This window comes from Gymnoscopelus braueri (genome assembly GCF_963280865.1).
Source record: "Gymnoscopelus braueri genome assembly, chromosome: 5".
Taxonomy (NCBI): Eukaryota; Metazoa; Chordata; class Actinopteri; order Myctophiformes; family Myctophidae; genus Gymnoscopelus; species Gymnoscopelus braueri.
The window spans coordinates 43,906,579-43,932,916 of record NC_137606.1 but is presented as its reverse complement, the minus strand read 5'-3'; the positions used below and the strand labels follow the sequence as shown (position 1 = coordinate 43,932,916).

General features: G+C 40.0%; 3 protein-coding genes across 6 annotated transcripts in view; all 3 read left to right on the top strand.

Annotated features, from left to right (window-relative positions):
- aamdc (adipogenesis associated, Mth938 domain containing) overlaps positions 1-2,903 on the top strand; it is a 282,823-nt gene extending 279,920 nt beyond the window's left edge. The window contains exons 1-4 of one of the 2 annotated variants that reach the window (XM_080429470.1): positions 11-17; positions 833-986; positions 1,326-1,421; positions 1,705-2,903. In XM_080429470.1, the coding sequence (XP_080285596.1) occupies positions 849-986; positions 1,326-1,421; positions 1,705-1,845 (375 nt within the window). In that variant the 5' untranslated portion in view covers positions 11-17; positions 833-848 and the 3' untranslated portion in view covers positions 1,846-2,903. Of the gene's footprint in view, positions 1-10; positions 18-832; positions 987-1,325; positions 1,422-1,704 lie in introns of those variants that run through there. The other variant, XM_080429469.1, reaches the window with a different exon arrangement.
- A 666-nt stretch (positions 2,904-3,569) lies between these two features.
- Positions 3,570-15,675, top strand: rps3 (ribosomal protein S3). 3 transcript variants are annotated; one of them, XM_080428926.1, is made up of 7 exons: positions 3,570-3,630; positions 5,788-5,918; positions 6,888-6,981; positions 8,065-8,159; positions 8,991-9,178; positions 14,367-14,567; positions 15,603-15,675. In XM_080428926.1, the coding sequence occupies exons 1-6, from the start codon at positions 3,601-3,603 to the stop codon at positions 14,561-14,563; spliced, it is 735 nt and encodes a 244-aa protein (XP_080285052.1). In that variant the 5' UTR covers positions 3,570-3,600; the 3' UTR covers positions 14,564-14,567; positions 15,603-15,675. The 3 variants fall into 3 exon arrangements, with proteins under 3 accessions (XP_080285052.1, XP_080285050.1, XP_080285051.1); XM_080428924.1 differs by lacking the exons at positions 14,367-14,567; positions 15,603-15,675 and adding exons at positions 9,992-10,195; positions 11,149-11,222; XM_080428925.1 differs by lacking the exons at positions 14,367-14,567; positions 15,603-15,675 and adding an exon at positions 9,992-10,198.
- Positions 15,676-17,112: 1,437 nt separating this feature from the next.
- Positions 17,113-25,625, top strand: kctd14 (potassium channel tetramerization domain containing 14). Its single transcript, XM_080428756.1, has 4 exons — positions 17,113-17,248; positions 21,845-22,069; positions 22,362-22,496; positions 23,080-25,625. The coding sequence occupies exons 1-4, from the start codon at positions 17,195-17,197 to the stop codon at positions 23,389-23,391; spliced, it is 726 nt and encodes a 241-aa protein (XP_080284882.1). The 5' UTR covers positions 17,113-17,194; the 3' UTR covers positions 23,392-25,625.
- The last annotated feature ends 713 nt before the right edge of the window (positions 25,626-26,338 follow it).

Genomic DNA, 26,338 nt, shown 5'->3' with positions numbered 1-26,338 from the left:
GTGACGTCATTTTTGAGGTAAGCGGAACTATTGCATTTCTTCTGATTTTAGAGTCTAACTATGGTCTTGCTGCTGATTAACCATTAAAATACAGGCTACTTATTGAAATCTATTTTTATTGGCGTTGCTTCAACACCTGACTGACACAAATACATTTGTTACATTTGGGCCATTGATCACCAGAGTTGTTAGCCAACAAGCTAATGTTTGTTTGTTTATTTACGTAGCCATGATGATCACTGATCATTAGTCAAGTGACAAGCAGTGGTGTAAAGTACAGTAAATAAGTACATTTACTCAAGTACAATTTTGAGGTATTTTGACTTTACTTGGGTAGTTCCAATTTTCATTACTTTTACTCAGAAGCAAATATACGTTTATTCCACTACAATTGTTTGAAAAACTTTTACTACCAGCTACTTGGTAGATTATTACAAAACATACATTTCTCACTTCAACCCTATATACATTACGGCCATTTGAAAAATAGCCGATCTGCTATTTTAATTTTTCTTTTATACATTTCAAAAGTTGTGAAATGGGACATTCTGCATAATGAGTAACCTACTTTCTACTTTTGGTGCTTTAAGTAGGCCTACATATTTATACCAATACTTTTGTACTTTTACTCGGGTACATTTTGAATTCTGGACCCTTACTTGTAACAGAGTATTTCTACTTTGTAGTAGTGATACTTTTACTTACATAAAAATGTGAGTATCTTTTCCACCACTGATTTTGTCAGCCTTATGGCGTTGCTACTGTTGCTCAGAACGAGGCTACAAAGTTCAACCTATTCCCGACAACTCCATTCGTCGTATTTGTCCAGCAGGTGGTGCAATTGGACCATGTCCTCCTCTTCACCTGAGATCTTGTCCCTGTCCTGGGGCCAGATGAAGGTGAAGGGATGCTCCTCCACCTACAAGGACTGTAAGCTGTGGCCTGGAGGCAGCCGTGCATGGGACTGGAGAGAGACTGGAACTCAGGTGAGTCAGATGGCACAGCAAAAGGATGGATACACGGATTCCCAATTAGAATGGATAATTTGCTGTGTTTGTTCACAATAAATTTGCCTTCTGAAATTCTAGTCTCTAATTTTTAAATTATTATTATTTATTTATTTTATTAGTTTTCCCATTAGTTTGATGTTGTAAGGCTACATTTGTAAATAAAGGATAGATGTCATTATAGGCAGAAATCTTCAAAAATAGCGTGAACAGCTAATCTATTGTTGTTGCACGACATTGTGATACAAGTATAAAATAGGGCATACGTGGTTTATGGTTTATCAAAAAAATAATCATTGTTTTATCCCACACACCCAGCATACCCCAGGTGTGCAGCCGACTGATGTGGAGGAAGTTCTACAGAAAGGAATAGACACACTGGTCATTGGCAGAGGAATGAATGAGGTGCTTCAGGTAATGGAATGAACACAGTTTAAACTCTTCACTCTTGAGTTTTTGCCCCATATTTTCAGATGTTGCATTTTTGATTAACTGTGTAGACTGCACTTCAATGCTGAATCATATTCTACTGTGGTTACTGGCTGCTGTGATGACTAACTAACTTCTCTTGTGCATCATTGAGGTCTTATGTTAATATTGATGTTGGTATTGGTTTTCAGCTTTTTCACAAATTCCCATATCTTTACCTCAGACCCTGTTTCATTCAAATAAAATAGTCTGTCTTCTTATCTTCCAGGTCCCCTCCTTCACACTGGACTTTGTAAGACAGAAAGGTGTGGAGGTCAGGGTCCTGCAGACTGAGAAGGCTGTGGCTGAATACAACGACCTTGTCGGCCAGGGAGTCAAGGTGGGCGGGGTCTTCCACTCCACCTGCTGATGATGTCATCATTCTTATGCCTACCATACCTCAGAACCAGTGAAAGAAGGATTGGTCTGGAACAGTGGCTCTTCACAATGAAATTATTTTGTGGGACGGGATTATTTAACGCCATGTTAAATAATTCTGGTCCCACAAAATAATTTATTTTTTTCAAATTTCAGAAGACAGGATCTCTGTCAGTCATAATCAATGGCTCCTTGTTGCTCACATGTGCAGGGTCGATATCTACCTGGTACCAATATGTGGCTCTGATTACACATACAATGTTTATTACATTACAACTGCACATATTGTGCTTTTATTTTCATTTTCACTTAACTGCACAACAAAATAAAACCCCATAGCCTTTTTTTATGGTCATGTAGCTGTGTAATAAAAGGTGATGCCCACTACCAAAAGACATGCATGACTATTCAATTCATTCAAATGAACCTCCAGGCATCACCATTAATGAGTCGGTTGTCTCAGACATGTTTAAAGATACAGGTCTAATAAGGAAGACTTGAGTGCAGTTTGGAGATGAAGCAACTTTGGCCAATCTAGTCTCTCAAGCCAGACTGTGCAGAGGGCAGATGCAATAAGATGTGATATTTCCCTGAGTATGTATTTGTAGTCCTACTTCATCACACTTTTTATGCATGATATTATACTGACAGAGTGCTCCATGCGATTCAAAGTCCTTGGTTTGCATCGGTGCTCACACTAAAGACATCTGCTCCAGCTCCACTATGAGGGGACCTCTCAAAAATAAGAATGTGGATTTCATTTTCACACAATTTTCAATTGCTCCCACCATACATCTATGCAGCATTTTAAGATTGCGTTGTCAGGCTGGAGAGAATACCCAATCTATGATTTATAAAAAATCATGTGGACTGTTTTCCACACATGACATAATTTTATCATGCATATTATTTTTCTTGTTTTAAGAGGGTACATTTCTGTTCTGTACTCAACATCAGAGATGCGTGAATGTCTGAGAATAAGTTTACAGTGTTATAGTAAAAACTTTGACATACAAAAAACTGTCATACAAATAAAGTCTGTGAACTTCACTGGGAATGCAAACTGGTTGTTTTTCTACTACACTACAGCATAATGTGTCCTGTTATAGCGGTGCTGTGCTGTCTATGTTCTCTTGGCCTTTTGAAGAAACATGGGGTGCATGCTACCCAAGAAAGCGTCAAATTTTACCTAAGAACTTGTCAAAGATGGTTAATTGGCCAAATTTGTCAAAGGTGATGCCTTGGGTGAGAGTATGTTGGGGAAATAATCCCTTATTTTGAGAAGGAAACCTACAATACCACAACCTGTAAGGAAATGGGAATGAAAGAGCTGCAGCCATAAAGGGTTACTTTATGTCTCCAATGTAAAGTGAGTAAAAAAGAAAGAAAAAATACAAATACAAAACTGGACTATATTCAGGTCAGGAGGACATCAAAACGTGAACCTACCATTGCACTATGTTTATATTCTTCTGATGTAGACTAAGTGATGACTGCGCATATGGTAATGGTTTTACACTACTGATTTGATATTATATATTGTTCTGCCGTTTCTCACTTGCAATACCTTTTTATAGCTGGAACAATGTTATTAAAACTAAAGTTTTCAACCCGTATTGTAGTTCTGTAACATTTGCCTAAACTACAAATACCAGCATCACGGTGTTCAGCGGAAGTAGCACACGTTAGGTATAAATACATTTCCGGATCGTCCACAGATCCTTTCCTGTCTACGGCCTGTTGGAAGATGGCGGTGCAAATCTCCAAGAAGAGGAAGGTTAGCACCTTTTTATCATCAATTAACGCTCACAAACACCCCGTTTCCATAAAATGCCATAATCTCACGTTAGATACAAGTGTCCTGTGTTCAATTCACTGTCGGATGAACGTATCCGCCACTCTTCCACTTAGGATTGTGTCAGATGTTACACACTGATGAAAACATGGCTCTGTGTCGCTGTCTGTCCGCCGGGGCCGCGGTACACTACAAACTGACCCGCTGCTGGTCACACAAACCCCGCATTACCATGGACATAGTTCCGCTGAGTTGTTTTGGTTGTACCGGTGTCGTCTGGTCTCAACTCCATTGACTGGGGCTGTTGTGGAACCGCTTTTTGACGGCAGTGTCATGTATCTAGCCAGAGAGCTAACTGCTAATGCAGGTTAGCTATCCTCAGGCTGAGCGGAGTTCATTCTAAGGACCATTGCTGATACTGTGTTAGTGCATTAAGTTCTTTACATTATGTATTCGCATTATGGCACTGCTTCCATTATAGCTTAGTTGTGCCATTTTAAGTTGGTTGGACTGATTATACAGCCAGTTGGCTTACAGCACATATCATTATACACACACTGGGATGACACTGTCCCTTAAATCAGTGGTCTTCAACGTTTTTCAGGCCAAGGACCCCTTAAAAGAGAGAGATGAAGCAGGGACCCGACTACATTGTTAAAAATTGTGTTGCAGTTTAAACTTTTTCATAGATACTAAGCTTCATTGACTATCATCAGTGTTGTGTACATGCTGTTTTTTTTGTTCATTTCAGACATTTAACCACTCAAACCTTCAATACTTAGTACTTGATTTGCTTCTCCCCCCACACGAAACCACTTTGCCAAAAATAACCAATCTACAAGCTTGTGAGCTTGTAGATCTGCTATTTTCGGCTAGTGTTCCCTTCAGAATAGGGATGCTAGGTTTCATGGGGTTAAAATAAAAATAAAATAAAATAAAACATCCTATCACAAAGATTTGGCGGACCCCCTATAGTAGCTCTGGATCCCCTGTTGAAGACCCCTGCCTTAAATCGGCTGGCATTTTTAACAGCTAAAGTAAGCATCTGTGTAGAAAAGTGGTTGTTGAACCTCATGTCAGTTTCCCAGAATGACTAGTTACTTGGTTAAGTCTACAGCACTGAAGTAAATAGTTGAACATTTCCCAGATAAATCACAAGTAATTAATATTATGTTGACTGTTCTTCAGAAGAATATTTTGGATTTAAATTTGTTTTGTATCATCAAACCCAGTGCTCTCAATGTTAATTTTACATTTAGATATTTAGCTCTGGGGGGACAACTTCTACAGTGATGATGGGTGCATAAGCTGTTAATTTTTCAAAAATAGAAAAATTATTTTCTAATTGCTAAAAAATAAAATAGTGCTTGTTTAAACTGTTCTGTGTAATTTTACTGGGTAACCCCTGGAACCCCCTCAAGGACCCTTGGGGGTCCCTGGACCCCACTGAAAACCAGTCCTGTGAAGGCTTCCATTTGCTCACTTAAATCCACAGCATTACTAGACTGCAGATACGGTTTTATAGAATGGTTCCTCAAAGCCACCTTGTCCCTTCAGTGATGATACGATGACGAGTCGGAACAGGACACAGTCTGGTTCTGGGGGTCTCTGGGTCAGGGTCACGTTCTGTGGTCCTGGTTCAGTTCCTCAGAGCAGCTTGTCCTTTTCGTTTGAAGACATTTGAGGCATTTGTCTGAGAAGGGTTAACCCATTAAGACCTGAGGCCATTCTTAAAAATGTTTTCTAAATCCGAACAGTTCTTGAGAAACGTTTTCAAGATTTTTCAAAAATAGCAGATGTGAGCATCTGTGTATAAAAGTGTGCGAAAGTGGTTGTTGAACCTCATGTCAGTTTCCCAGAATGACTAGTTACTTGGTTAATTCTACAGCACTGAAGTAAATAGTTGAACATTTCCCAGATAAATCACAAGTAATCAATATTATGTTGACTGTTCTTCAGAAGAATATTTTACATCCATAATTTGGATTTAAATTTGTTTTGCATCATCAAACCCAGTGCTCTCGATGTTAATTTTACATTTAGATATTTAGCTCCGGGGGGACAACTTCTACAGTGATGGGTGCATAAGCTGTTAAGAGGATGTTATATTGATGCGTGTTGTTTCCCTCCCCAACATAGTTCGTCTCAGACGGTATCTTCAAGGCCGAGCTGAACGAGTTCTTGACTCGTGAGCTTGCTGAGGATGGCTACTCCGGTGTGGAGGTGCGGGTGACCCCAACCAGGACTGAGATCATCATTCTGGCTACAAGGTTGGCACTACCACTTTGTTTAATTGTTGTTTGGGAAACCATTCTAAAATGGTCAGTCTCTCAAGCATAGCATAACAGTTGGGTGGAAACCTTGTATGTCCAAAACTGTTACTTTTCAGGATTCAAATTAAAGAATGGCAAAAGCAGCAAAACTTGTTGGCAAAAAAAACAAATGGCAAGCTCAAAACGCGTCTCTTTGCGCTGTGTTACGAGCTTGTGGATCTGCAACTTTTGATGCTTTTGTTTGACACGAGTATGATCTAGTATACAGTAGGCATTAATTTCTTAAAAAACAAGTTAGGATATGGAGATGAATGGTTTATTCCCTACAGCAATGATATGTCTGTATATATACATGTTGAGTCTTTCAAAGCTCAAATGGTGAGATACTGGCGTTTCTTGCCATATGACTACAAATTTCATTTGGCACAACATGAAGTCATAGATTGTCCAACCTCCTGGCCATCTGACTATCATGTCCCACAAACATGCACATGATGCCTTGTAGCTTAAGTATTAACGTGTTGATCCATCAGTTAACAAACAGACAAAATTAACCTAGGAGTCTAAACTTAGTACAGACATTCTTTTATTTTAATTCTAAGATCTGTGGGCCTGAAGAGTAAGTGTTTTAATTGAGTCAATACTCAAAGCTTTGACTTTGCTGTTATAAAGAATAATAAAGAGCTCTGTATCGTGTATAGGAGGTTGTAGACAATACCCCAGCCGTACCACCTTCTCCCTTCAATGATGATACGATGACGAGTCGGAACAGGACACAGTCTGGTTCTGGGGGTCTCTGGGTCAGGGTCACGTTCTGTGGTCCTGGTTCAGTTCCTCAGAGCAGCGTGTCCTTTTCGTTTGAAGACATATTGAGGCATTTGTCTGAGAAGGGTTTAGGAACAAATGACACTCATCCTTTGCTTGGATGTAATTGTACTCATTTATATAATGGTTTTATCTCTCCAGGACCCAGAACGTGCTGGGAGAGAAGGGTCGTCGCATCAGAGAGTTGACTGCTGTCGTCCAGAAGAGGTTTGGCTTCCCTGAGGGCAGCGTGGAGGTGAGAATGCCCTGATGGATGACTGGCATAAAAAAAGTTACATTAGTGGTTATCCGTCAGGCTGTTGCGAATTCAGTCTACCAAATTGTGTGACAAAATCACAGTGCCAGTCAACGTATGCAGGGGCAATGTTTTACATCTAGAACACAAAACAAGGAATACAATCTGGACCCGCTGCAGACTAGGCAGAAGAGTTGACATTATCTGCAGCCATTTTTCCATATCTGTAAACTAGCATAGTCATTGATTGCCTGTGCTTTTAACGCATGAAAACTGTACATTTGGAGAGATGGAGTGTAGGGATGATGTATGAGTAGTTCAAATGTGTGCGTTAGGTGCAATGCTTACATGGTGGGGGTTAATCAAATCCACCTTGTCCCTTCAGTGATGATACGATGACGAGTCGGAACAGGACACTGTCTGGTTCTGGGGGTCTCTGCTCAGGGTCATGTTTTGTGGTTCTGGGTCAGTTCCTCAGAGCAGCGTGTTCTTTTAGTTTGAAGACATCGAGGCATTTGTCTGAGAAGGGTGGTACATCATGAATGCACTATATTCTGTTATACAAATTGAGGTCTTAGCCTTTGGTGGTTAATCTTCTTCTCACCCCAATTTGCTGCCCAATTAAGTCCTAACAACATGCTAATAACATTTCTCTAGAATATAGTTGAACAAGGCAATAGCTAATGGCTTAACATCGGCTTCCCTTTGCAATATTTAGTTGAGTCAATGGTAAGTATGTGTACGGTTTGTGAGCAATGCCGCACAAATCACAATGCGGTGTTAAGTGATGAAATCGCACTATATAGTCTGGCTGCTTGTGTGCATGCTTTAGTGTGGTAACAGCCTATGCCACATTTGGCCAAATGGAAATGTTTAAATGCATCCTTAACTGCAAATAAATCACTCTGATAAAAATGAGTTTAATCAATTGACAGGGCATTGCCTCGTTCAGACGTGTACGTGGCAGCATGGTCTGTGATTGGTCTACTTTTGAGGGGACAGTTCTAGGTGGTTGACATTTGGCCATGCAGTAGAAACTACAGAGTATTGTATTTGAATTTCCTTCTGCTCTTCCTCTCACAGCTCTATGCCGAGAAAGTTGCTACCCGTGGACTGTGTGCCATTGCTCAGGCTGAGTCTCTGCGTTACAAGCTGCTGGGTGGTCTGGCCGTGCGTAGGTAAATATATTCACTCTTGTCATCATTTGTACCTTGTTTTCCAATTTTTTCCTTTAACAAAAAATGAAACTACCATACATTTGAAATGAAAAATCTGTTTTTCAAGTCTGCCAGCCTTTACTTATTTCCTGTAAAGCAGTGGTTCTAAAACCTTTTCATGTCAAGGATTTCCAAACTAAGTATTTGGCTGCGGACACCCATGTGAATGAATTTGGTGCCAGGGACTCCTCAACTTGATTTTTCAAAAATAGAAAAGTTATTTTCTAATTGCTAAAAAATAAAATAGTGCTTACGTGTTTAAACTGTTCCTAATTTTACTGGGTAACCCCTGGAACCCCCTCAAGGACCCTTGGGGGTCCCTGGAGCCCACTGAAAACCAGTCCTGTGAAGGCTTCCATTTGCTCACTTAAATCCTCAGCATTACTAGACTGCAGATACGGTTTTATATAATGGTTCCTCAAAGCTACCTTGTCCCTTCAGTGATGATACGATGACGAGTCGGAACAGGACACAGTCTGGTTCTGGGGGTCTCTGGGTCAGGGTCACGTTCTGTGGTCCTGGTTCAGTTCCTCAGAGCAGCGTGTCCTTATCGTTTGAAGACATTTGAGGCATTTGTCTGAGAAGGGTTAAGGAAGTTCAGATACATTGAAATGCTGTTATAGTTGTTTAAACTTGGTACCCCGTCAAAGACCCTTGGGGGTCCCTGGACCCCACCTTGAAAACCAATGCTGTAAAGGCTTCTATCTAATCATCTCCTCAACCCAAATTGCTCTGGTTTTCCGTTCTGCCCCCCTCGCCTTCTCTAATTCATCATCTTTTCCCACTCTGCAGGGCATGCTATGGTGTTCTGAGGTTCATCATGGAGAGTGGAGCCAAGGGCTGTGAGGTGGTGGTGTCTGGTAAGCTGAGGGGCCAGAGGGCCAAGTCCATGAAGTTTGTGGATGGCCTGATGATCCACAGTGGAGACCCCGTCAACTACTACGTCGACACAGCTGTCCGTCACGTCCTGCTCAGACAGGGTCAGTACAAACCGGATTTTATAATTATTATTTTTTCCTTTCACCTACAATTTGAGAGACGTTGGTGTCAAAGCCATGGTATATGTCAGACCTAAGAAAGATAAGAGGGTCACAGTAGTGAATGCTGTCGGGTGATGTTAGGTGTGTGGTTACTGATCCTCCATATGGATGCATGCTTTTAAAGTTTTGTGAAACAAGGGTCTGGAACCTTTTTTTTAATTTATTAAATTCCCCACTCACGTGCTTTAGGTTATGTTCTGTGAGAAGGTTGGAGCATTGAAAGAATTTTGTCTCCCCAAAAAACAGATGCCACTGCTTATGACTTTTTGTCTATGAATGCATTAGTAAATTTAGACTCTGACGCTCTGAGATTGTCCAGTTTGAAGAACGCGGACACTAGACCACTACATCCTCAATGGGCCCTACTAACTGTGTGTGGGGGTTCCCACTGTGTAGGTGTTTGTTTACTAGTGTTTACTGCACTTCCACCCATTACTAGACTGCAGGCAAGATTTTATAGAATGGCTCCTAAAGCCACCTTCTCCCTTCAATGATGATACGATGACGAGTCGGAACAGGACAGTGTCTGGTTCTGGGGGTCTCTGGGTCAGGGTCACGTTCTGTGGTCCTGGTTCAGTTCCTCAGAGCAGCGTGTCCTTTTCGTTTGAAGACATTGAGGCATTTGTCTGAGAACGGCTAAGGAATTGCAGATGCTGTGAAATAATGTTCTTAATTTCAAGAAAGGAAACTAGATCTTGAAACTACAAAGCGAGTTCAACTATAAAAAAAAGCGAGTGCATCCCCATTCTTCAGGTGTGCTCGGCATCAGGGTGAAGATCATGCTCCCATGGGACCCCAGCGGCAAGACGGGTCCCAAGATGCCCCTGCCCGACCATGTCAGCATTGTCGAGCCCAAGGAGGAGACTCTGCCCACCACACCCATTTCTGAGCAGAAGGGGGTCAAGCCTGACGCCGCGCCCGTCATGCCCCCAACACCTGTACCCACTGCATAAAAGGGTGAGAGATGGTAGAGCACTGAGATCAAGTACAACGCAACATTTTTAACCACTTCCAACCGTGTTTCCCTATTTTTGGACATGGTGAAAATGTTCCAAATCTTTCAAAAATGGTCTGTTTGCGCTATTTGTCGTATGACAAAATATATAGGGCTTTTTAGTTGAAGTGTATTTTGAAGTGTGTAAAAAAATCAGGGACCCCCCACCCTGACGCACTTCAAAATGGAAATAGCCGACCTACAAGCTCACAATGCCACTGCGAGGCATTGTGAGCTTGTAGATAGTCTATTTTCACAATGTCTGCCTCTTTCGTAATGGTTGACATTTGGTATTGAAAAGGTCTTAAAAGTCCTTAAATTGTCACTTAAGAAATGTGCAGATACCCTGTATACATGTATACTGTATGTTTTGTTTACTGTTGAGTGAGAGAACAATGTTGCACATTAAGCTAATCATCTGGGGACCCCCAAAATAATTTGGGGACCACTGCACTAGGGAAGAAGTCCCAAATTCAATCCACTGTAGCCCATGGGTCATGTCAAAGTATGTTGGATGTGTTAACTTTATAACTGGATGAATGGAGATACAAAAAAAAAAGAGTAGCATTGCATTTATAGTGGACATGGTCCACCGTTGAAACAAACCTGTTTACTCAAAGGGTGAAGCTGTTTATTTAGTCCATTCTCCTCCCTTCAGTGATGATACGATGACGAGTCGGAACGGGATGCAGTCGGGCTCTGGGGGTCTCTGGATCAGGGTCACGTTCTGTGGTTCTGGTTCAGTTCCTCAGAGCCGTGTGTCTTTCTCAGTTGAAGACATTTGAGGCATTTGTCTGAGAAGGGTTGTAGTAATATCAACAGTTTGTGAAGCTAAAGAACGTTAACTGTGGCCTCAGTATGTTTCATGTTGTTACTGCTGACATTTGGCAATCCTAATTTTTTCTTTCTGTTCCAGGTGCTCTCCATTCCCCCAGATGGAAGCAAGACCCTGTTTTTTTTTTGTGTACAAAAATAAAAAATCTGGAATAACTGTTTTGATTATTTTGTACCATAACTGATCTGTTAAGTACATTCATATTCAGCTACTTAGCCTGAGCATGTTGGTGCCTTGTCTCTCCCAGTTAAGGTTCTATTTGAAGATAAAGTTTGTGTACAATTAAGATGGCTATAGAACGATAAATGTAGTACATTTATTTTCATTCTGAATTTAGAATAACTTTGCCGTTAGTAGGCAAAACATGTCCCTATTATGGTAAATATGTTGGTCTAAAGATGAGTTTATGGATGAGTTTATGGGGTGACTCAACATGGCAACTAAATGAGATGACGTTTAAGCCGGGTCAGAGGTCGCAAGTTATAGGTTCAAGGTTAGCTTTATTGTCCCTTGCGGGAAATTGATTTGCAGCCAGTTCATAGTAAAAAATACACATAAAAACAGCATTCAATACAAGACTAAGATCTAAGAACAGGGCACTACAGACAGAGAATTCATGACATTCAAAGTAGCAAAGTCAGCAAAAGTTCATTAGTGGGTATTCTGTGCAAAGAGGCAAGAATAAAGTGCTATCTGCTGTTCAGCAGTTGAATAGGAGCCGGGACAAAGGACAGTTTGAACCGATTAGTCCCTGTAGTGGGCACCCTCAGCCGACGACTTGAGGGCAACAGTTCAAACTCAGACCGAAGTGGGTGATCCGATACCTCCAGGAGGGAGGAGGCTCTCTTAAGCATCTGCCTCTTGTACAGTTCTATGAGTTGGGCTTGGGTTCTCCCAGAAATCTTACTGGCCACTTTGACGAGGCTGCTGAGCCTGTTCTTGTTTGCCAGGGTCAGATTACCGTACCAGGCAACCATACAAAACATGAGAACAGATTCAATAAAACTTCTATAGAAAAGAGTCATCACAGATGAGACATTAAAAGAACGCATTTTCCTCCGAAAAAAAGACGCTGCTGGACTTTTTTAGATGTAGAGGCAACATGAGTCAAAAGAGTTTGTTGTCAAGAACGACACCCAAGTATTTATAGCTCTCTACAACTTCCAATTTCTGTGCCCTTAATGATACTAGTAGGAGCAGGACTGGGAGGAGTCCTTCTAAAGCTGATGATCATGTCTTTTGTTTTGGTCACATTTAACTGTAAGAATGACTTGTCACACCACGATATGAAGTCATTGACAACTGGCCCATGCTGTACCGCATTGTCTTCAAGAAGGCTAACAATCACAGTCATCAGCAAATTTGACAATATACCTGTTAGGGTGATTGCTATAACAGTCGTTTACAGAATATACAGTAGTGAGGAGAGACAACAGCCTTGGGGAGAACCAGTGGAGGAGAGCAACAGAAGACAGGACCTCATTTACCCTCACGCACTGAGACCTAACAGTTTAGAAGTCTATGATCCAGCCAACAAGGTTAAGATCCAGTTTAAAATAACTGATTAGCTTCTGGGCTAGAAGATGTGGCTGGATCGTAGCCTGGTTCCAGACGAATCTGCCTTTGCAAAATTGCATCGCACTTTAGCCCTCGGCAGATTAGGTCTGGCCCCCCCCCTCCATAGAGATTCCATTCCAAAGTGTCGGTACAAGAAATGCAGTAGGGTGATGTGGCATCACCTACACCTCTTCCAGACCTGTATGCAAACTGCAGGGGATCTAGAGATTTCTCCACCTGCTTTAGGATGTTATCTTTGACTAGCTTTTCCAAACATTTCATTACTAATGAAGTCAAAGCAACAGGCCTGGAGTCATTTAAAGGTAGGGTAAGTGATTTGCAATTATTCAAATAATTGCTAAATGAGTATGTTCTGATAGTGCTCGTTACTATAGAGTGTCCTGTCCATATAAGGAGTCTCCTTGTCTCTCCAGCTCTTTATTAAACAGAAAATGCATTTTCGTTTCAGTTTCATTTCCAATTTTATCCAATCAGGATAGAGAACTCAATCAGGATATAGATTCAACAAGTGAAATTGGAAGTGATGACACTAAGAAATGAGCAGGCAAAATTAGAACTGGAACACTATAAAAAATGAAGCTTAAAAATTGGTACTTTCTCCTGATTGGCTGAGATAATGACACCTACCAGAAAATGTATTTTCTGTTTATTAAAGAGCTGGAGAGACGGGGAGACTCCTGTTACCGAACAAACACTCTGTAGCAATGATTACTATCAGAATATAGTGCTTTAACCTTATAAAAAAACCTTTTTGTTTTAACCCAAAAATATCACTTACCTTACCTTTAATAACTTTGGGGTCCTAATTTTGGCAACTGGGACAATTGTGGACTGTTTCCATAACTTTTGAACCCGCTGTTCCGTTGTTGAAGAGATAAAATGAAAAATGCTGCAGAGCTGTTCAGCACAAGTTGAGAGAACCTTGCCACATATGTTGTCCGGCCCTGGACCTGTGATGATGTCACCAAGCCTGTGGATATTTGTTAATATGTACAAATGTTTTGTCACCATAGTGGTTTACTTGATATGTGATCTTTTTCAGGCATCACTAAAGGAAAATATATTTTTTTGAACCCTGGCCTAGGTGATAATCTGACAATCTATTCTGAATTGCTAGATAAATTACGTTCTGGGATTTATTTCAATTAAAGTCAAAACTATTAATGCACCAATATTAATGTACACCTCACAGCCAAGGGCTCTGTGGTCCTGGTTCAGTTCCTCAGAGCAGCGTGTCCTTTTCGTTTGAAGACATTGAGGCATTTGTCTGAGAAGGGCTAAGGAATTGCAGATGCAGTGAAATAATGTTCTTAATTTCAAGAAAGGAAACTAGATCTTGAAACTACAAAGCGAGTTCAACCAGCTGATAATGGATAAAAACGTTGTCATTGTTATAAAATGCCATTATGTGACATTTTATTATTCTATACAAACATACATTGAGTCTTTACGGTCAAGCCTAAAATTATCCGTCATTATAAAAAAGTCTGGATTGTCTTGGAGGACCTCTTGTGGAGGAAGTGAACACACAATACTAATTATATGCCCTTGAGCAAAGCACTCATCCTCCACTTTTCTCCCTTCTAGCATTCTGTGACTAATGGTCTGTTTTGAGCCACTCCCAGATGTGAATGTGATAACAGACCTGTCTATTCCTCTGGGCAGTGTCTCAACTTAATGTCACTAGAAAAGTTTTTAAAACGTGCATCCCCGTTCTTCAGGTGTGCTCGGCATCAAGGTGAAGATCATGCTCCCATGGGACCCCAGCGGCAAGATGGGTCCCAAGAAGCCCCTGCCCGACCATGTCAGCATTGTCGAGCCCAAGGAGGAGACTCTGCCCACCACACCCATTTCTGAGCAGAAGGGGGTCAAGCCTGACGCGCCCGTCATGCCCCCGACACCTGTACCCACTGCATAAAAGGGTGAGAGATGGTAGAGCACTGAGATCAAGTACAATGCAACATTTTTAACCACTTCCAACCGTGTGTCCCTATTTTTGGACATGGTGAAAATGTTCCAAATCTTTCAAAAATGGTCTGTTTGCGCTATTTGTCGTATGATATATAGGGCTTTTTAGTTGAAGTGTATTTTAAAGTGTGTACAAAAAATCTTATTTTAACTCGGGGACCCCCCACCCTGACGCACTTCAAAATGGAAATAGCCGACCTACAAGCTCACAATGCCTCACACTGCGAGGCATTGTGAGCTTGTAGATTGTCTATTTTCACAATGTTTGCCTCTTTCTTATGTAATGGTTGACAATTTGGTATTGAAAAGGTCTTAAAAGTCCTTAAATTGTCACTCAAGAAATGTGCAGATACCCTGTATACACTTATACTGTATGTTGTTTTGTTTGCTGTTGAGTGAGAGAACAATGTTGCACATTAAGCTAATCATCTGGGGACCCCAAAATAATTTGGCGTTTCCACACTAGGGAAAAAGTCCCAAATTCAATCCTCCACTGTAGCCCATGGGTCATGTCAAGTATGTTGGATGTGTTAACTTTATAACGGGATGAATGGAGATACTCAAATCATGTAAAGTCCTGTTTGCCATTTGAGGCTGTAAAAGGAGTAGCATTGCATTTATAGTGGACATGGTCCACCGTTGAAACAAACCTGTTTACTCAAAGGGTGAAGCAGTTTATTTAGTCCATTCTCCTCCCTTCAGTGATGATACGATGACGAGTCGGAACGGGATGCAGTCACGTTCTGTGGTTCTGGTTCAGTTCCTCAGAGCCGTGTGTCTTTCTCAGTTGAAGACATTGAGGCATTTGTCTGAGAAGGGTTGTAGTAATATCAACAGTTTGTGAAGCTAAAGAACTGGCCTCAGTATGTTTCATGTTGTTACTGCTAACATTTGGGAACAAAACTTTTATTTGTATTTTTTTTATAGCTGAGTTGATGATTTAAGTGAACTAATTTGTTTTGTTTCCTAATTTTTTCTTTCTGTTCCAGGTGCTCTCCATTCCCCCAGATGGAAGCAAGACCCTGTTTTTTTGTGTACAAAAATAAAAAATCTGGAATATAACTGTTGTCTTGATTATTTTGTACCATAACTGATCTGTTAAGTACATTCATATTCAGCTACTTAGCCTGAGCATGTTGGTGCCTTGTCTCTCCCAGTTAAGGTTCTATTTGAAGATGAAAAGTTTGTGTACAATTAAGATGGCTATAGAACGATTAATGTAGTACATTTATTTTCATTCTGAATTTAGAATAATTAAAAATCGACAAACAACAGTCTGGCCTGTGTTTTTTTCCCCTCAAGGTGGCAGTACAAGAAATGCAGTAGGGTGATAGTGGCATCATCTACACACCTTCCAGACCTGTATTCAAACTGCAGGGGATCTAGAGATTTCTCCACCTGCTTTAGGATGTTATCTTTGACTAGCTTTTCCAAACATTTAATTACTAATGAAGTCAAAGCAACAGGCCTGAAGTCATTTAATGACTTTGGGGTTCTAATTTTGGCAACTGGGACAATTGTGGACTGTTTCCATAACTTAGGAACCCGCTGTTGTTGAAGAGATAAATAAAATATAAAATGCTGCAGAGCTGTTCAGCACAAGTTGAGAGAACCTTGCCACATATGTTGTCCGGCCCTGGACCTGTGATGATGTCACCAAGCCTGTGGATATTTGTTAATATGTACAAATGTTTTGTCACCATAGTGGTTTACTTGATATGTGATCTTTTTTTCATCAGGCATCACTAAAGGAAAATATATTTTTTTGAACCCTGGCCTAGGTGATAATCTGACAACCTATTCTGAATTGCTAGATAAATTACGTTCTGGGATTTATTTCAATTAAAGTCAAAACTATTAATGCACCAATATTAATGTACAGTGCTCTGTTTAACCCCTCATTTACATTTATCAACTGAAGCTATTTAAGAATCCTGTGTTTCGTCCCACACATTGATAAGCTATTGACTTGATATGAACACATTCCATGTGTAGTTATTGATAATGTATCTGACTTGAGAACAAATTCCAGAGTTATTGATAATGTATCTGACTTGATGAGAACAAATTCCAAATGGAGTTATTGATGATGTATTTGACTTGAGAACACATTCCATATGGAGTTATTGATAATGTATTTGACTAATTGATGATGTATCTGACTTGATGAGAACAAATTCCATATGGAGTTATTGATAATGTATTTGACTTGAGAACACATTCCATATGGAGTTGTTGATAATGCATTGACTTGATATGAACAAATTCCATATGGAGTTATTGATGATGTATCTGATTTGATAAACAAATTCCTTATGGAGTTATTGATAATGTATCGGACTTGATGAGAACAAATTCCATCTAGAGTTTGAGTCATATTGACCATTTGAGCTGAGCCATATAAATATTACCCATTCATATTGGCAGATTTATGAATGAGAAAGTACCCCCCCTCCTGCATGACGACATGACACCTACAGCTGCACGTCCGGGTTATACCACGCCCCCTACATACCTGACTACTTACAACAATCTGTTCCTCACATTTACATAAACTAAAACTCAACTGATCTAAAACGACATGAGTCTTCCAGACTACAAATCCCCAGGGAAGCAGTCTTCTCCTGCCCCACCGGTAAGAACATGTAGAAAAATATGGTTAAAGATCAAAACTGTCGTGTTGTTTTCTATGTGAACAGGTGCACCTGCGGCACGGCAAGGAAATAAGATATTGATAATGATCCAAATGTACCATAGATGTGTGTGATCGAGTGTTGACTTTCGTATCTAGCAAAACGCAGTGGTGTAAAGTAACTAAGTACATTTACTCAAGTACTGTACTTATAAGTATAATTTTGAGGTATTTTTTTTACTTAACTGGAGTATTAACAATTTTTAATACTTTTAGCCTACTAGGCAAATATTGTTCTTTTACTCCACTACAATTATTTTTTAAAGTTTAGTTAGTAGTTACTTTGTAGATTTTGATTATTATTACAAAACCACTTCAACCCTATATATATATTTCAGCCATTTGAAAATAGCCGATCTACAAGCTTGTATAGATCTGCTATTTTTAAAAGATTTGTATACATTTGAAAACTTGTGAAATAGGACATTTTACATAATGAGTACTTTCTACTTTTGGTATTTAAAGTACATTTTGATACAAATACTTTTGTGCTTTTACCCGAGTAAAAAAATTATTTCGGAATTTTATTCGTAGCAGAGTATTTCCACATTGCAGTATTGATACTTTTACTTTTTCCACCACAGGTGTGTTATCTTTGTTTAGTCTGAACTGAAAACTTAATTAGGTGTCAATTGAAGAACTAGACAATAGATGGCACAATAAATAAGTAAGTAGCCGCCCTATCATCTGACATCTGAAATAATTCCTTTCTTTTTGGGAAGAAATGTCGTTCAAACAGCTCCACAATAAGATGGCCATGGCTCGTCTGTCACAAGCGTCATGGAACCGTTTTTTCCTGATTTTCGATTTTTCTACATTTACAACTCTCAGTGAGAGTCTCACATGTACATAACGTTCAGATTTCAAATATAAAGTGCTGACCCCCATGCCACGGATGTAACAAGTTGAGCCGGCAAAGGTCTAAGTACCTGTATATTCCGTATTGTTCAATAAAAAGCTTTTTAATCCGATCGCCGGCCATTTTCTCCGAATTTTCTCCGATGCTTTCAACTCTGCGACACTACTGGTTGGGAGGTGTATTGCACTCAGATACTTTACAAAAAATAATAGAAAATGGCCGCCGATCGGATTAAAATGCTTTTTATTGAACAATACGGGAGATACGTACTTATCACGGACCGGCTCAACTTGTAACACTAACGTGGCTTGGGGGTAGCACTTTATATTTGAAATCTGAACGTTTATGTATGTGAGAATTGTAAATGTAAAAAAAAATCGAAAACCAGGAACAATCGGTTCCATGACTGTCATGGTATGACAGTCATGTTTCAGGGCTACACAATAAGACAAAAGATAGTGTTGTGTTGGAGGAGGTTTCTTAGCTACTATAAAAGGGACGTGCTCCACAAGTTCTACCGTGTCGTCCGCACTAGGACTTAAGACAATAGCGTTAGAATGAGTTCTCCTTCTAACGCTATGGAAGAGCTAGACAATATTAAAATACACGAGAGACAACGGCCAAGTGAGTGGGCTCCATGGTGGCACTGAGCAATGTGTGTCAGATGTGGTGCATAGGCCTACGGGCAGTGGTGGGAAAAGTACTCAAGTCAAGTGTTTTCAAAAGTCAAAACTCAAAAGTATCAATACTGCAATGTAGAAATACTCCGGAATTCAAAATTTACTTGAGTAAAAGTACAGCATTATTGATATAAAAATGTACTTAAAGTACCAAAAGTAGAAAGTACTCATTATGCAGAATGTCCCATTTCACAAGTTTCAAATGTATACAATGTATTAAAATCTTTTGAAAATAGCAGATCTACAAGCTCCCAATGTGTCACATCGCTACGCATTGTGAGCCTGTAATCGGCTATTTTCAAATGGCCGAAATGTACAGGGTTGAAGTGGGTAATGTATATTTTTTAATAATAATCCAAATCTACAAAGTATAGTAACTAAAGTTTTCAAATAATTGTAGTGTAGTAAAAGTCAAAAATTTGCCCCTGAGATGTAGTGGCGTAGTAAAAGTATTGACAAATTGAAATACTCCAGTAAAGTAAAAGTACCTAAACATAAGTAAATTAAGTAAATGTACTTAGCTACTTTACACCACTGCTTGCCAATTATACAATATTAAAATACAGGAGAGGGAACTGGACAAGTGGCTGGGCTCCATGGTGGCACTGAGCAATGTGTGTCATCTAGGGTCACTCATCACATCACGAGAGGTTGTTTTCTGCGGTTCCAAATAGGGCACACAATGGATGCTCTGTGAAGGTGGCCCGTGAGAACTAATAGGCCGTGACCCCCATTTGATACCATACAAAAAGCATAATTATGGAGGTTGGCGTGTAAGGCCTGCCCTATGGGCACATGCACCTGCTTACCCAAGTTCATGAAACATAACAAAAATATAGACTCAAGCCAACTAGAATGAGTTGTGTTGAAGATAACACATCCTTTATATATGTGCATGTGAGAAATGGTTGTACATTTAAGTACAATAAATGCAAAGGGGTGCAGAGACAGCTTTCATAGTTCAACAGTACATACTGGCACAAGGACAACAGATCCTTACATGAAGTTAAATAACAGTCTGTCTGATGGTCTAGTACAGTTTTGGTGGCACACCAGGGTTACATGTCATTGTTCCGACATTACTATTACTAACCCTATCCCTAACCCAACTAAGGTGGGACTCAGGATGGTTGGACATACCTGCCATGCACAGTCCCCAGTGAACATTTCTCACAAAGTTCACTGGCAATTATATTTTATAGTTTGTAAACATACGTAAAAACCTAAACCTTAAAGAAAGGTAAAATGGTTAACCCTAATTGGGAATCCTTCCCCTTTTTTTAAAAGCTCTAGGAAAGGTGAAACAGCCAAAAATAACTTAGGGCAAAGATTTAGAATTTAGTTGGTTAAACAGAATGTGAAATTATAAGGACCTTAAAATTAAAGCGTAACAGGATCCCAAAAATACTTTCTTTCAAAAACAAGATGGCGAGAGCAAAAATTCCTTGCTCTGCCTTTTTCTGAAAGGATGCCCTTTCTAAAAAGGCTTAGCACTGAAGTCCAACCCAAACCATTCCCTAACCGCATGCGGAAGCCACGTAGTCGGAGTAGTGGGATGTCGGACTTATGAGCAGTCACCCTCACCAGTGGGCAAGTCAAAATCTCAAGGCACCTGTATTATTACAGATCTACAGTACAAGCTATGCGTCGAGCTTGTAACTTGCCCTATTTTCTCTGTTTTGTTTTTTCCCCCTTTTCTTTTACAATTTATGTGGTAGCCAGTTGGAAACTGTTCAGAAATCGGGTGGTCTGGCTCTTGAAAGGGGTTAAAATATATATTATTTAGGGGTATAGTATTTGCCTGTATTGGGAAATCAGTGTGCACAAAGTACTGATGTAGTTAGTAAAAAAACTTTAACGTGTGGTTGTCACAAAATCAAGGCACATTTGGGCTGGTCTAGGTGTGGGATACCTTGGGACACCCTTGGGGTGTCGGCACACAGGTGTGCCTCGGCACACTGATTGGGAACCACTGGTCTAGTCTACTCTGATATCACATTCCATGTACAATAACAACAAGCCTTTGATCAATACGGGCATTCGTATTGGATAGCATACAGTATGGTTACAGCCAAGGTATACTCCCTCAGCCTGGGTGTTGCAGTTTGACCAGGCATGGTTGGCTGGCTCTGAGATATAGTGCAGTAAAGAATGTGCTTTTATCAGGTTGAGTAAACCAATGTGTAGATTACTTATACAGACGCCCTTCTGTGGTAGATAGACACTGGGTACACACTTCCATAGCTATACATATTTGGACAGTAGCATGTTTGATTTTATGGATCCAAGAACATTGTTTGTCTGTATTGCTGCATGCAATTATAAGTTGAACTTGAGATTTCCCTTATATTATATTGTATAGAACAGTCCGGCTTCATTCACAAACTGCACACAGTAACTTACTATCGTCGATAGCTAAAAACACTGGACCAGGAGTGGGGCTGGGCAATATATCGATATTATATCTATCGATGATATGGGACTGGGATTTTGGAATCGTATTGTAATATTGTGATAGTGTTGTATTTCTTCTTGTTTTATTCAATTATGCCATATTTTTATACTTTAAAAAAAATAGCTGATCTACAAGCTCACAACGTGGCACGATATGACATGGTGTGAGCTTGCAGATCTGCTAATTTTTCTAATTCTGAATGTTTTTAAAATAATATTGTAGCAATATGTATTATCACTGTCGATATTGAGGTATTGGTAAAACAAATTAAAATAAAAAATAATTGTATCCATATTGTCCAGACCTAACAAGGAGGCCAGGCTGATATTAAAGGAGTAGTTCACCCAAAAAATTAGACTCGCGGGGGTATCAAATTATTGGCTTTGGAATGCGACAAAAACAAAGAAATCTCCATGAATTCAAGTCTTCACGGGGTGTGTAATTGATAGAAAAGGAGTACTTTTTTTGGGTGAACTACAACACCTCTAAACTGCCTTGTTTTTCAACAGTGGGTGGGTCTTAACCTTCTTTTTACTGCTGCTTAGCAATCACCTGTGGTCCAGCTCAACATTGGAGGTCACCTCTTCAGCACGTCTCTGAACACCTTAAGGAAACACCCCGACTCCAGGCTAGCTGAACTGTTCAGTGGACAGCCCAAACTACGCACAGACAAAGAGGGACGGTACTTCATCGACCGGGATGGGACACACTTCGGAGCCATTTTGGAGTTCCTGCGCACAGAGCGTCTTCCCACTGCTAATGTCTTGGAGGTTTGTACATGTCAGTAGCTGCATGAGTCTATATAGCATTGTTCTTCAACTTCAGCCTTGGAGACCCAGAATAGTGTTGCTAGTTTCTTTTATACTGCAGTTTAACACCTGAAAGAAAAATGTGCAGGTATTTCAACTAAAGCATCGATTTAACCACCCCTTGCATCCCTTTTCTGGACATGTCATAATGGGCGAACATTTGGTGAAAAAAGCTGATCTACAGAGACGCTAGGGTTAATGCGATTAAGAAATGTTGTACCTGTGTAATATTTGAATGTCTGTGTTTGTTCAGGTTCACAGGGAGGCGGTGCACTATGACATAAAACCCCTGGTGAAACAGTTGGAGGAGACCCCGCAGTTCTTTGGAGAGTCAGTGTCCAGGCAGCAGTTCCTCTCCAGAGTCCCACACTACAAGGAGAACATTGAGGTAGGGTACATTACAAGGGGTTGAACAGTTTAATGTCAAAGGGGGACACTAGGTTGGCCAGAGGTAAAGCTCCTGCCCTCCGGTGCATCCAGCTTGGCTGGACGCTCAAACGAATATAATTGGCTGTTTTGGAGTGTCGGAAGCCGGGCAGGGAGGGTGATCTCTGTCGCCCCACTAAGTGTGGGGGAAAATTGGGAATTGGCATGACAATATTTGAAAAGGTGGGAAAATAAACTATTTCCACCTATTCCCCCAAAATGTATTGCTGGAAATTAATTAACCCGCAAATACACTCAGTCATGTTAGACCCATGCCATAAATGTTATTTATAAGCATAGGGTTGAATTCTGGCAGATATTTGATTTTTTTAATACTGAAGGGTCACTGGTTAAGCACCTCCTTTGATTGGTTGATTGAATACTTTGTTAGCAGGTTTGTTAACAGTACAGGTAGTACAGTCAAAGGTTATGCTAAAAGGATAACGCAAAAAGCCCCAGTTTGCATACCAGTAAGAAGACTCATTGTACCTCCTCCTCCTCAGCCATACCAACCAACTCCTCAACTTTCCCTTCAAAACTTCCAGGTGCTGATCCGAATCGCGCGGGCGGAGGCCATCGCCGCACGCCGGTCCACCATCTTGATCTGCATGCTGCGGACAGAGGAGGATCTCGGTCTGTACGACAACGCCATCAACAGCCTGGAGGCGGACAAGGAGTCAGTGGTAACCTTCGGCCCTTGGAAGGCCACGCCGAGTGTCAAGGACCTCCTGGACTGCATAAAGATGGACATTGAGAGCAAGGGGTACAGAGTCGCCATCCTACCTCACATCATGGACAAGGGCTTTCTGTCCAAGAGCTACGACTATTTCCATAAAGTCATATTCACCTGGTGGTGAAGCCAAGGTTGTGGTCATAACAAAGTCAGTTATATTTGACTTGGATACTTTCTTTTCTTTCGTTCTTTTTTTTCTAGTCAATATGGCTTTCTGGGAATTTGATAGAGTCTTGAGTGCATCCACCAATTGTTATTCACGCTGCTGTAAATTGTAAATAAGGCGAGATACCTGGTTCAGATCTTTGTAATGGGGGGGCGGGTGTTTGCTGAAGCCTAAAGACAAGAATTTGCAGCTGTCTAATAGTAGTAGTAGTAGTAGCCTCTCTGATCCCAATACTTAGCTGGTGATGATGTTTGTATTTTTGGTATTGTGTCAAAGTGACATTTCACTGTCAGAATATTAGGATTATAATTAGTGCCAGAATCGGGGGTGGTGGGGGGAGCAATTCTCTCTATGTCATATGACATTATTGGTGGAAATTCCAAGCTATTGGAAACTACAGCCTTTCTCTTCCTGGGAAGTTAGCACACTGACATAAAAGCCATTGCATCAATACAAACAAAAACAAGTTAGAAATCTTAAATTACCCTGGCACAGTCCACCTCTGAGACACAGCCGTCGCATAGTGAGCATTATTGAGGACCCATATAGAGCGTCGCAGTTCCCGCCCACTTCCTGTTTTTTTTGGTGCCGGAAGAAAAAACTCAATGCATTTTTCCATTGACATTTCCCAAAAATATTTATATCTATTAATTTAAGCCTCGAATCAAGCCATCACGAGATGACATGAATCATGACCATAAAACGTTTTTTTCTGTGATTTTTTTTAATTTTATATTTAAAGTTGTACAATGCAGAATCCCAAATAACGATTTTTAGCAACCTCTGCTGGTCACTACCGTCACTGCATACAATTTCCGTAATCCTCGATTACCCAGAATTCCATTCGTTTTCACCGGAAGCCGGAAGCGTTTCAAAAAGCGATCTTTTAATTGTTTTATACTATCTACGGATCGTTTCTCTTAGCCAGTGGAGCATTAGTTACCATGAGCTGTGCTTTCTTTTTCTGTTCTTTTTCGATCTTCTAATCCTACATTCTCTTAACATCAGCGTGAGGTTCCTTTTTGCTATTACCGCGGTAGTTCCTGGCCAAACAGGAAACCGTTGCGGTAGTTCCTGGGGACGTCGGCCACGACGTCATGACGTTGGCCAGGAACGTCATTTTCCCGGGAAAGTCCCCCCCTTCACCGTTCAATAGAAAATATATAAATAAAAGGCTTCCGGGGGTGAAATTCATGGAGTGGGTGTTGTGAAACTTTTGCCACTGACAAAAGATATACAATTTAACTTTAGTTTTGTTGAAAACGTTACCTAGTATTACTTTAATTATATGATATACTATATTTAATAAATACCCTTTGTTTTGCCGTTTTCAACAAAAAAAAAAATCACAGAATCAAACGTTTATGGTCATGATTCATGTCATGTCATGATGGCTTGATTCGAGGCTTAAATTAATAGATATAAATATTTTTGGAAATGTCAATGGAAAAATGCATTGAGTTTTTTCTTCCGGCACCAAAAAAAACAGGAAGTGGGCGGGAACTGCGACGCTCTATATGGACTGGAGGTGATGTTGAAAAAAGGAATAATAATAAAAAGCTTTAAAAGTGACATGGGGAGCCCCATGGCTTTCTTAGTCTAGTGCCACCCTTAGGCCAAAATCTACTTTTTTTTTCTTCTAATGATGGTACTTTATTTTATTTCACTTTAAAGTTGGTGTTATTTACCATATTAGCTCTTAGTCTTGTTACAGGTTTGAAAACTGCCCACAACATGTTTACATAGAATACATAGATTTACCAGCATTATTGGGCAATACATTAGTGCAAGCCTAGACAGTGCAGGACAATACAATACAAAACATAGACAAACATATCATTACATTGAATATATAGACTAAAACTTAAACCATTATGAATACATAAGCTCATATTTATCTGGTGGTGATAGCCAAGATAAAAAAGCAGTTGAAGAGACAAAAGGTCAAAACTTGCATGATGTGTATCTGTACAGGGTACATAATATGTATGTGTACTGAGTGTTTGGGTAATATTCTGTTATTGAATGTTTATTGAAGGGCTGGATGGATCATCCTTACTTTTCAAATAATGAACAGCATGGTGTAAGTGGCATACAAGGTCCATTTAAAATAAGAGCTGTCATAGACAGAAAAATGTTTTGTATAAAATGATTTTCAAAGCTGTTGTAGACATTAAAGTATTTTGTTTAAAGATTTATATAAATATTTTTGGCAATTCCACACAACTGTGTGTGTGTGTGTGTGTGTGTGTGTGTGTGTGTGTGTGTGTGTGTGTGTGTGTGTGTGTGTGTGTGTGTGTGTGTGTGTGTGTGTGTGTGTGTGTGTGTGAGAGAATCAGTTTAACCACTTTAACCCTATTTTATACTTAAGGTATTCAAAAATAGCCTACCTAGCTCACAACGCACGCTATTTTTGAAAAATCTTAAAAAATGCATTTTGATTGATTGAATACTTAATTAAGTTTGCAGATTGTACAGAAGTACTGTTTACAATGATTGTAAAAGGATAAGTAACACAAAAAGCCATAGGGGCTTGTTTCCATTGTGGTCCTGTGTATTCAATTTGTCAAGTTGAATTTCAATTCAATTCATTTCAATTCATTCAATTCATATAAAGGTTTTAACACAAATCTTCTCTTATGGGGTTCCCTGGCACAAAATACTTTCATAGTGGGGTCCACGGCCAAATACATACATGTGGGGGTCCTTGACATGAAAATGTTTGAGAACCACAATACAGATTGGAGAACCACTGACCAGTGGTGTAAAGTAACTAAGTACATGTACTCAAGTACTGTACTTAACATATATAACATTTTGAGGTAATTGTACTTTACTTGAGTATTTCCAATTTCCAATATTTTTGCTTCTAGGCTACTCCACTACATCTCAGAGGAAATATAGT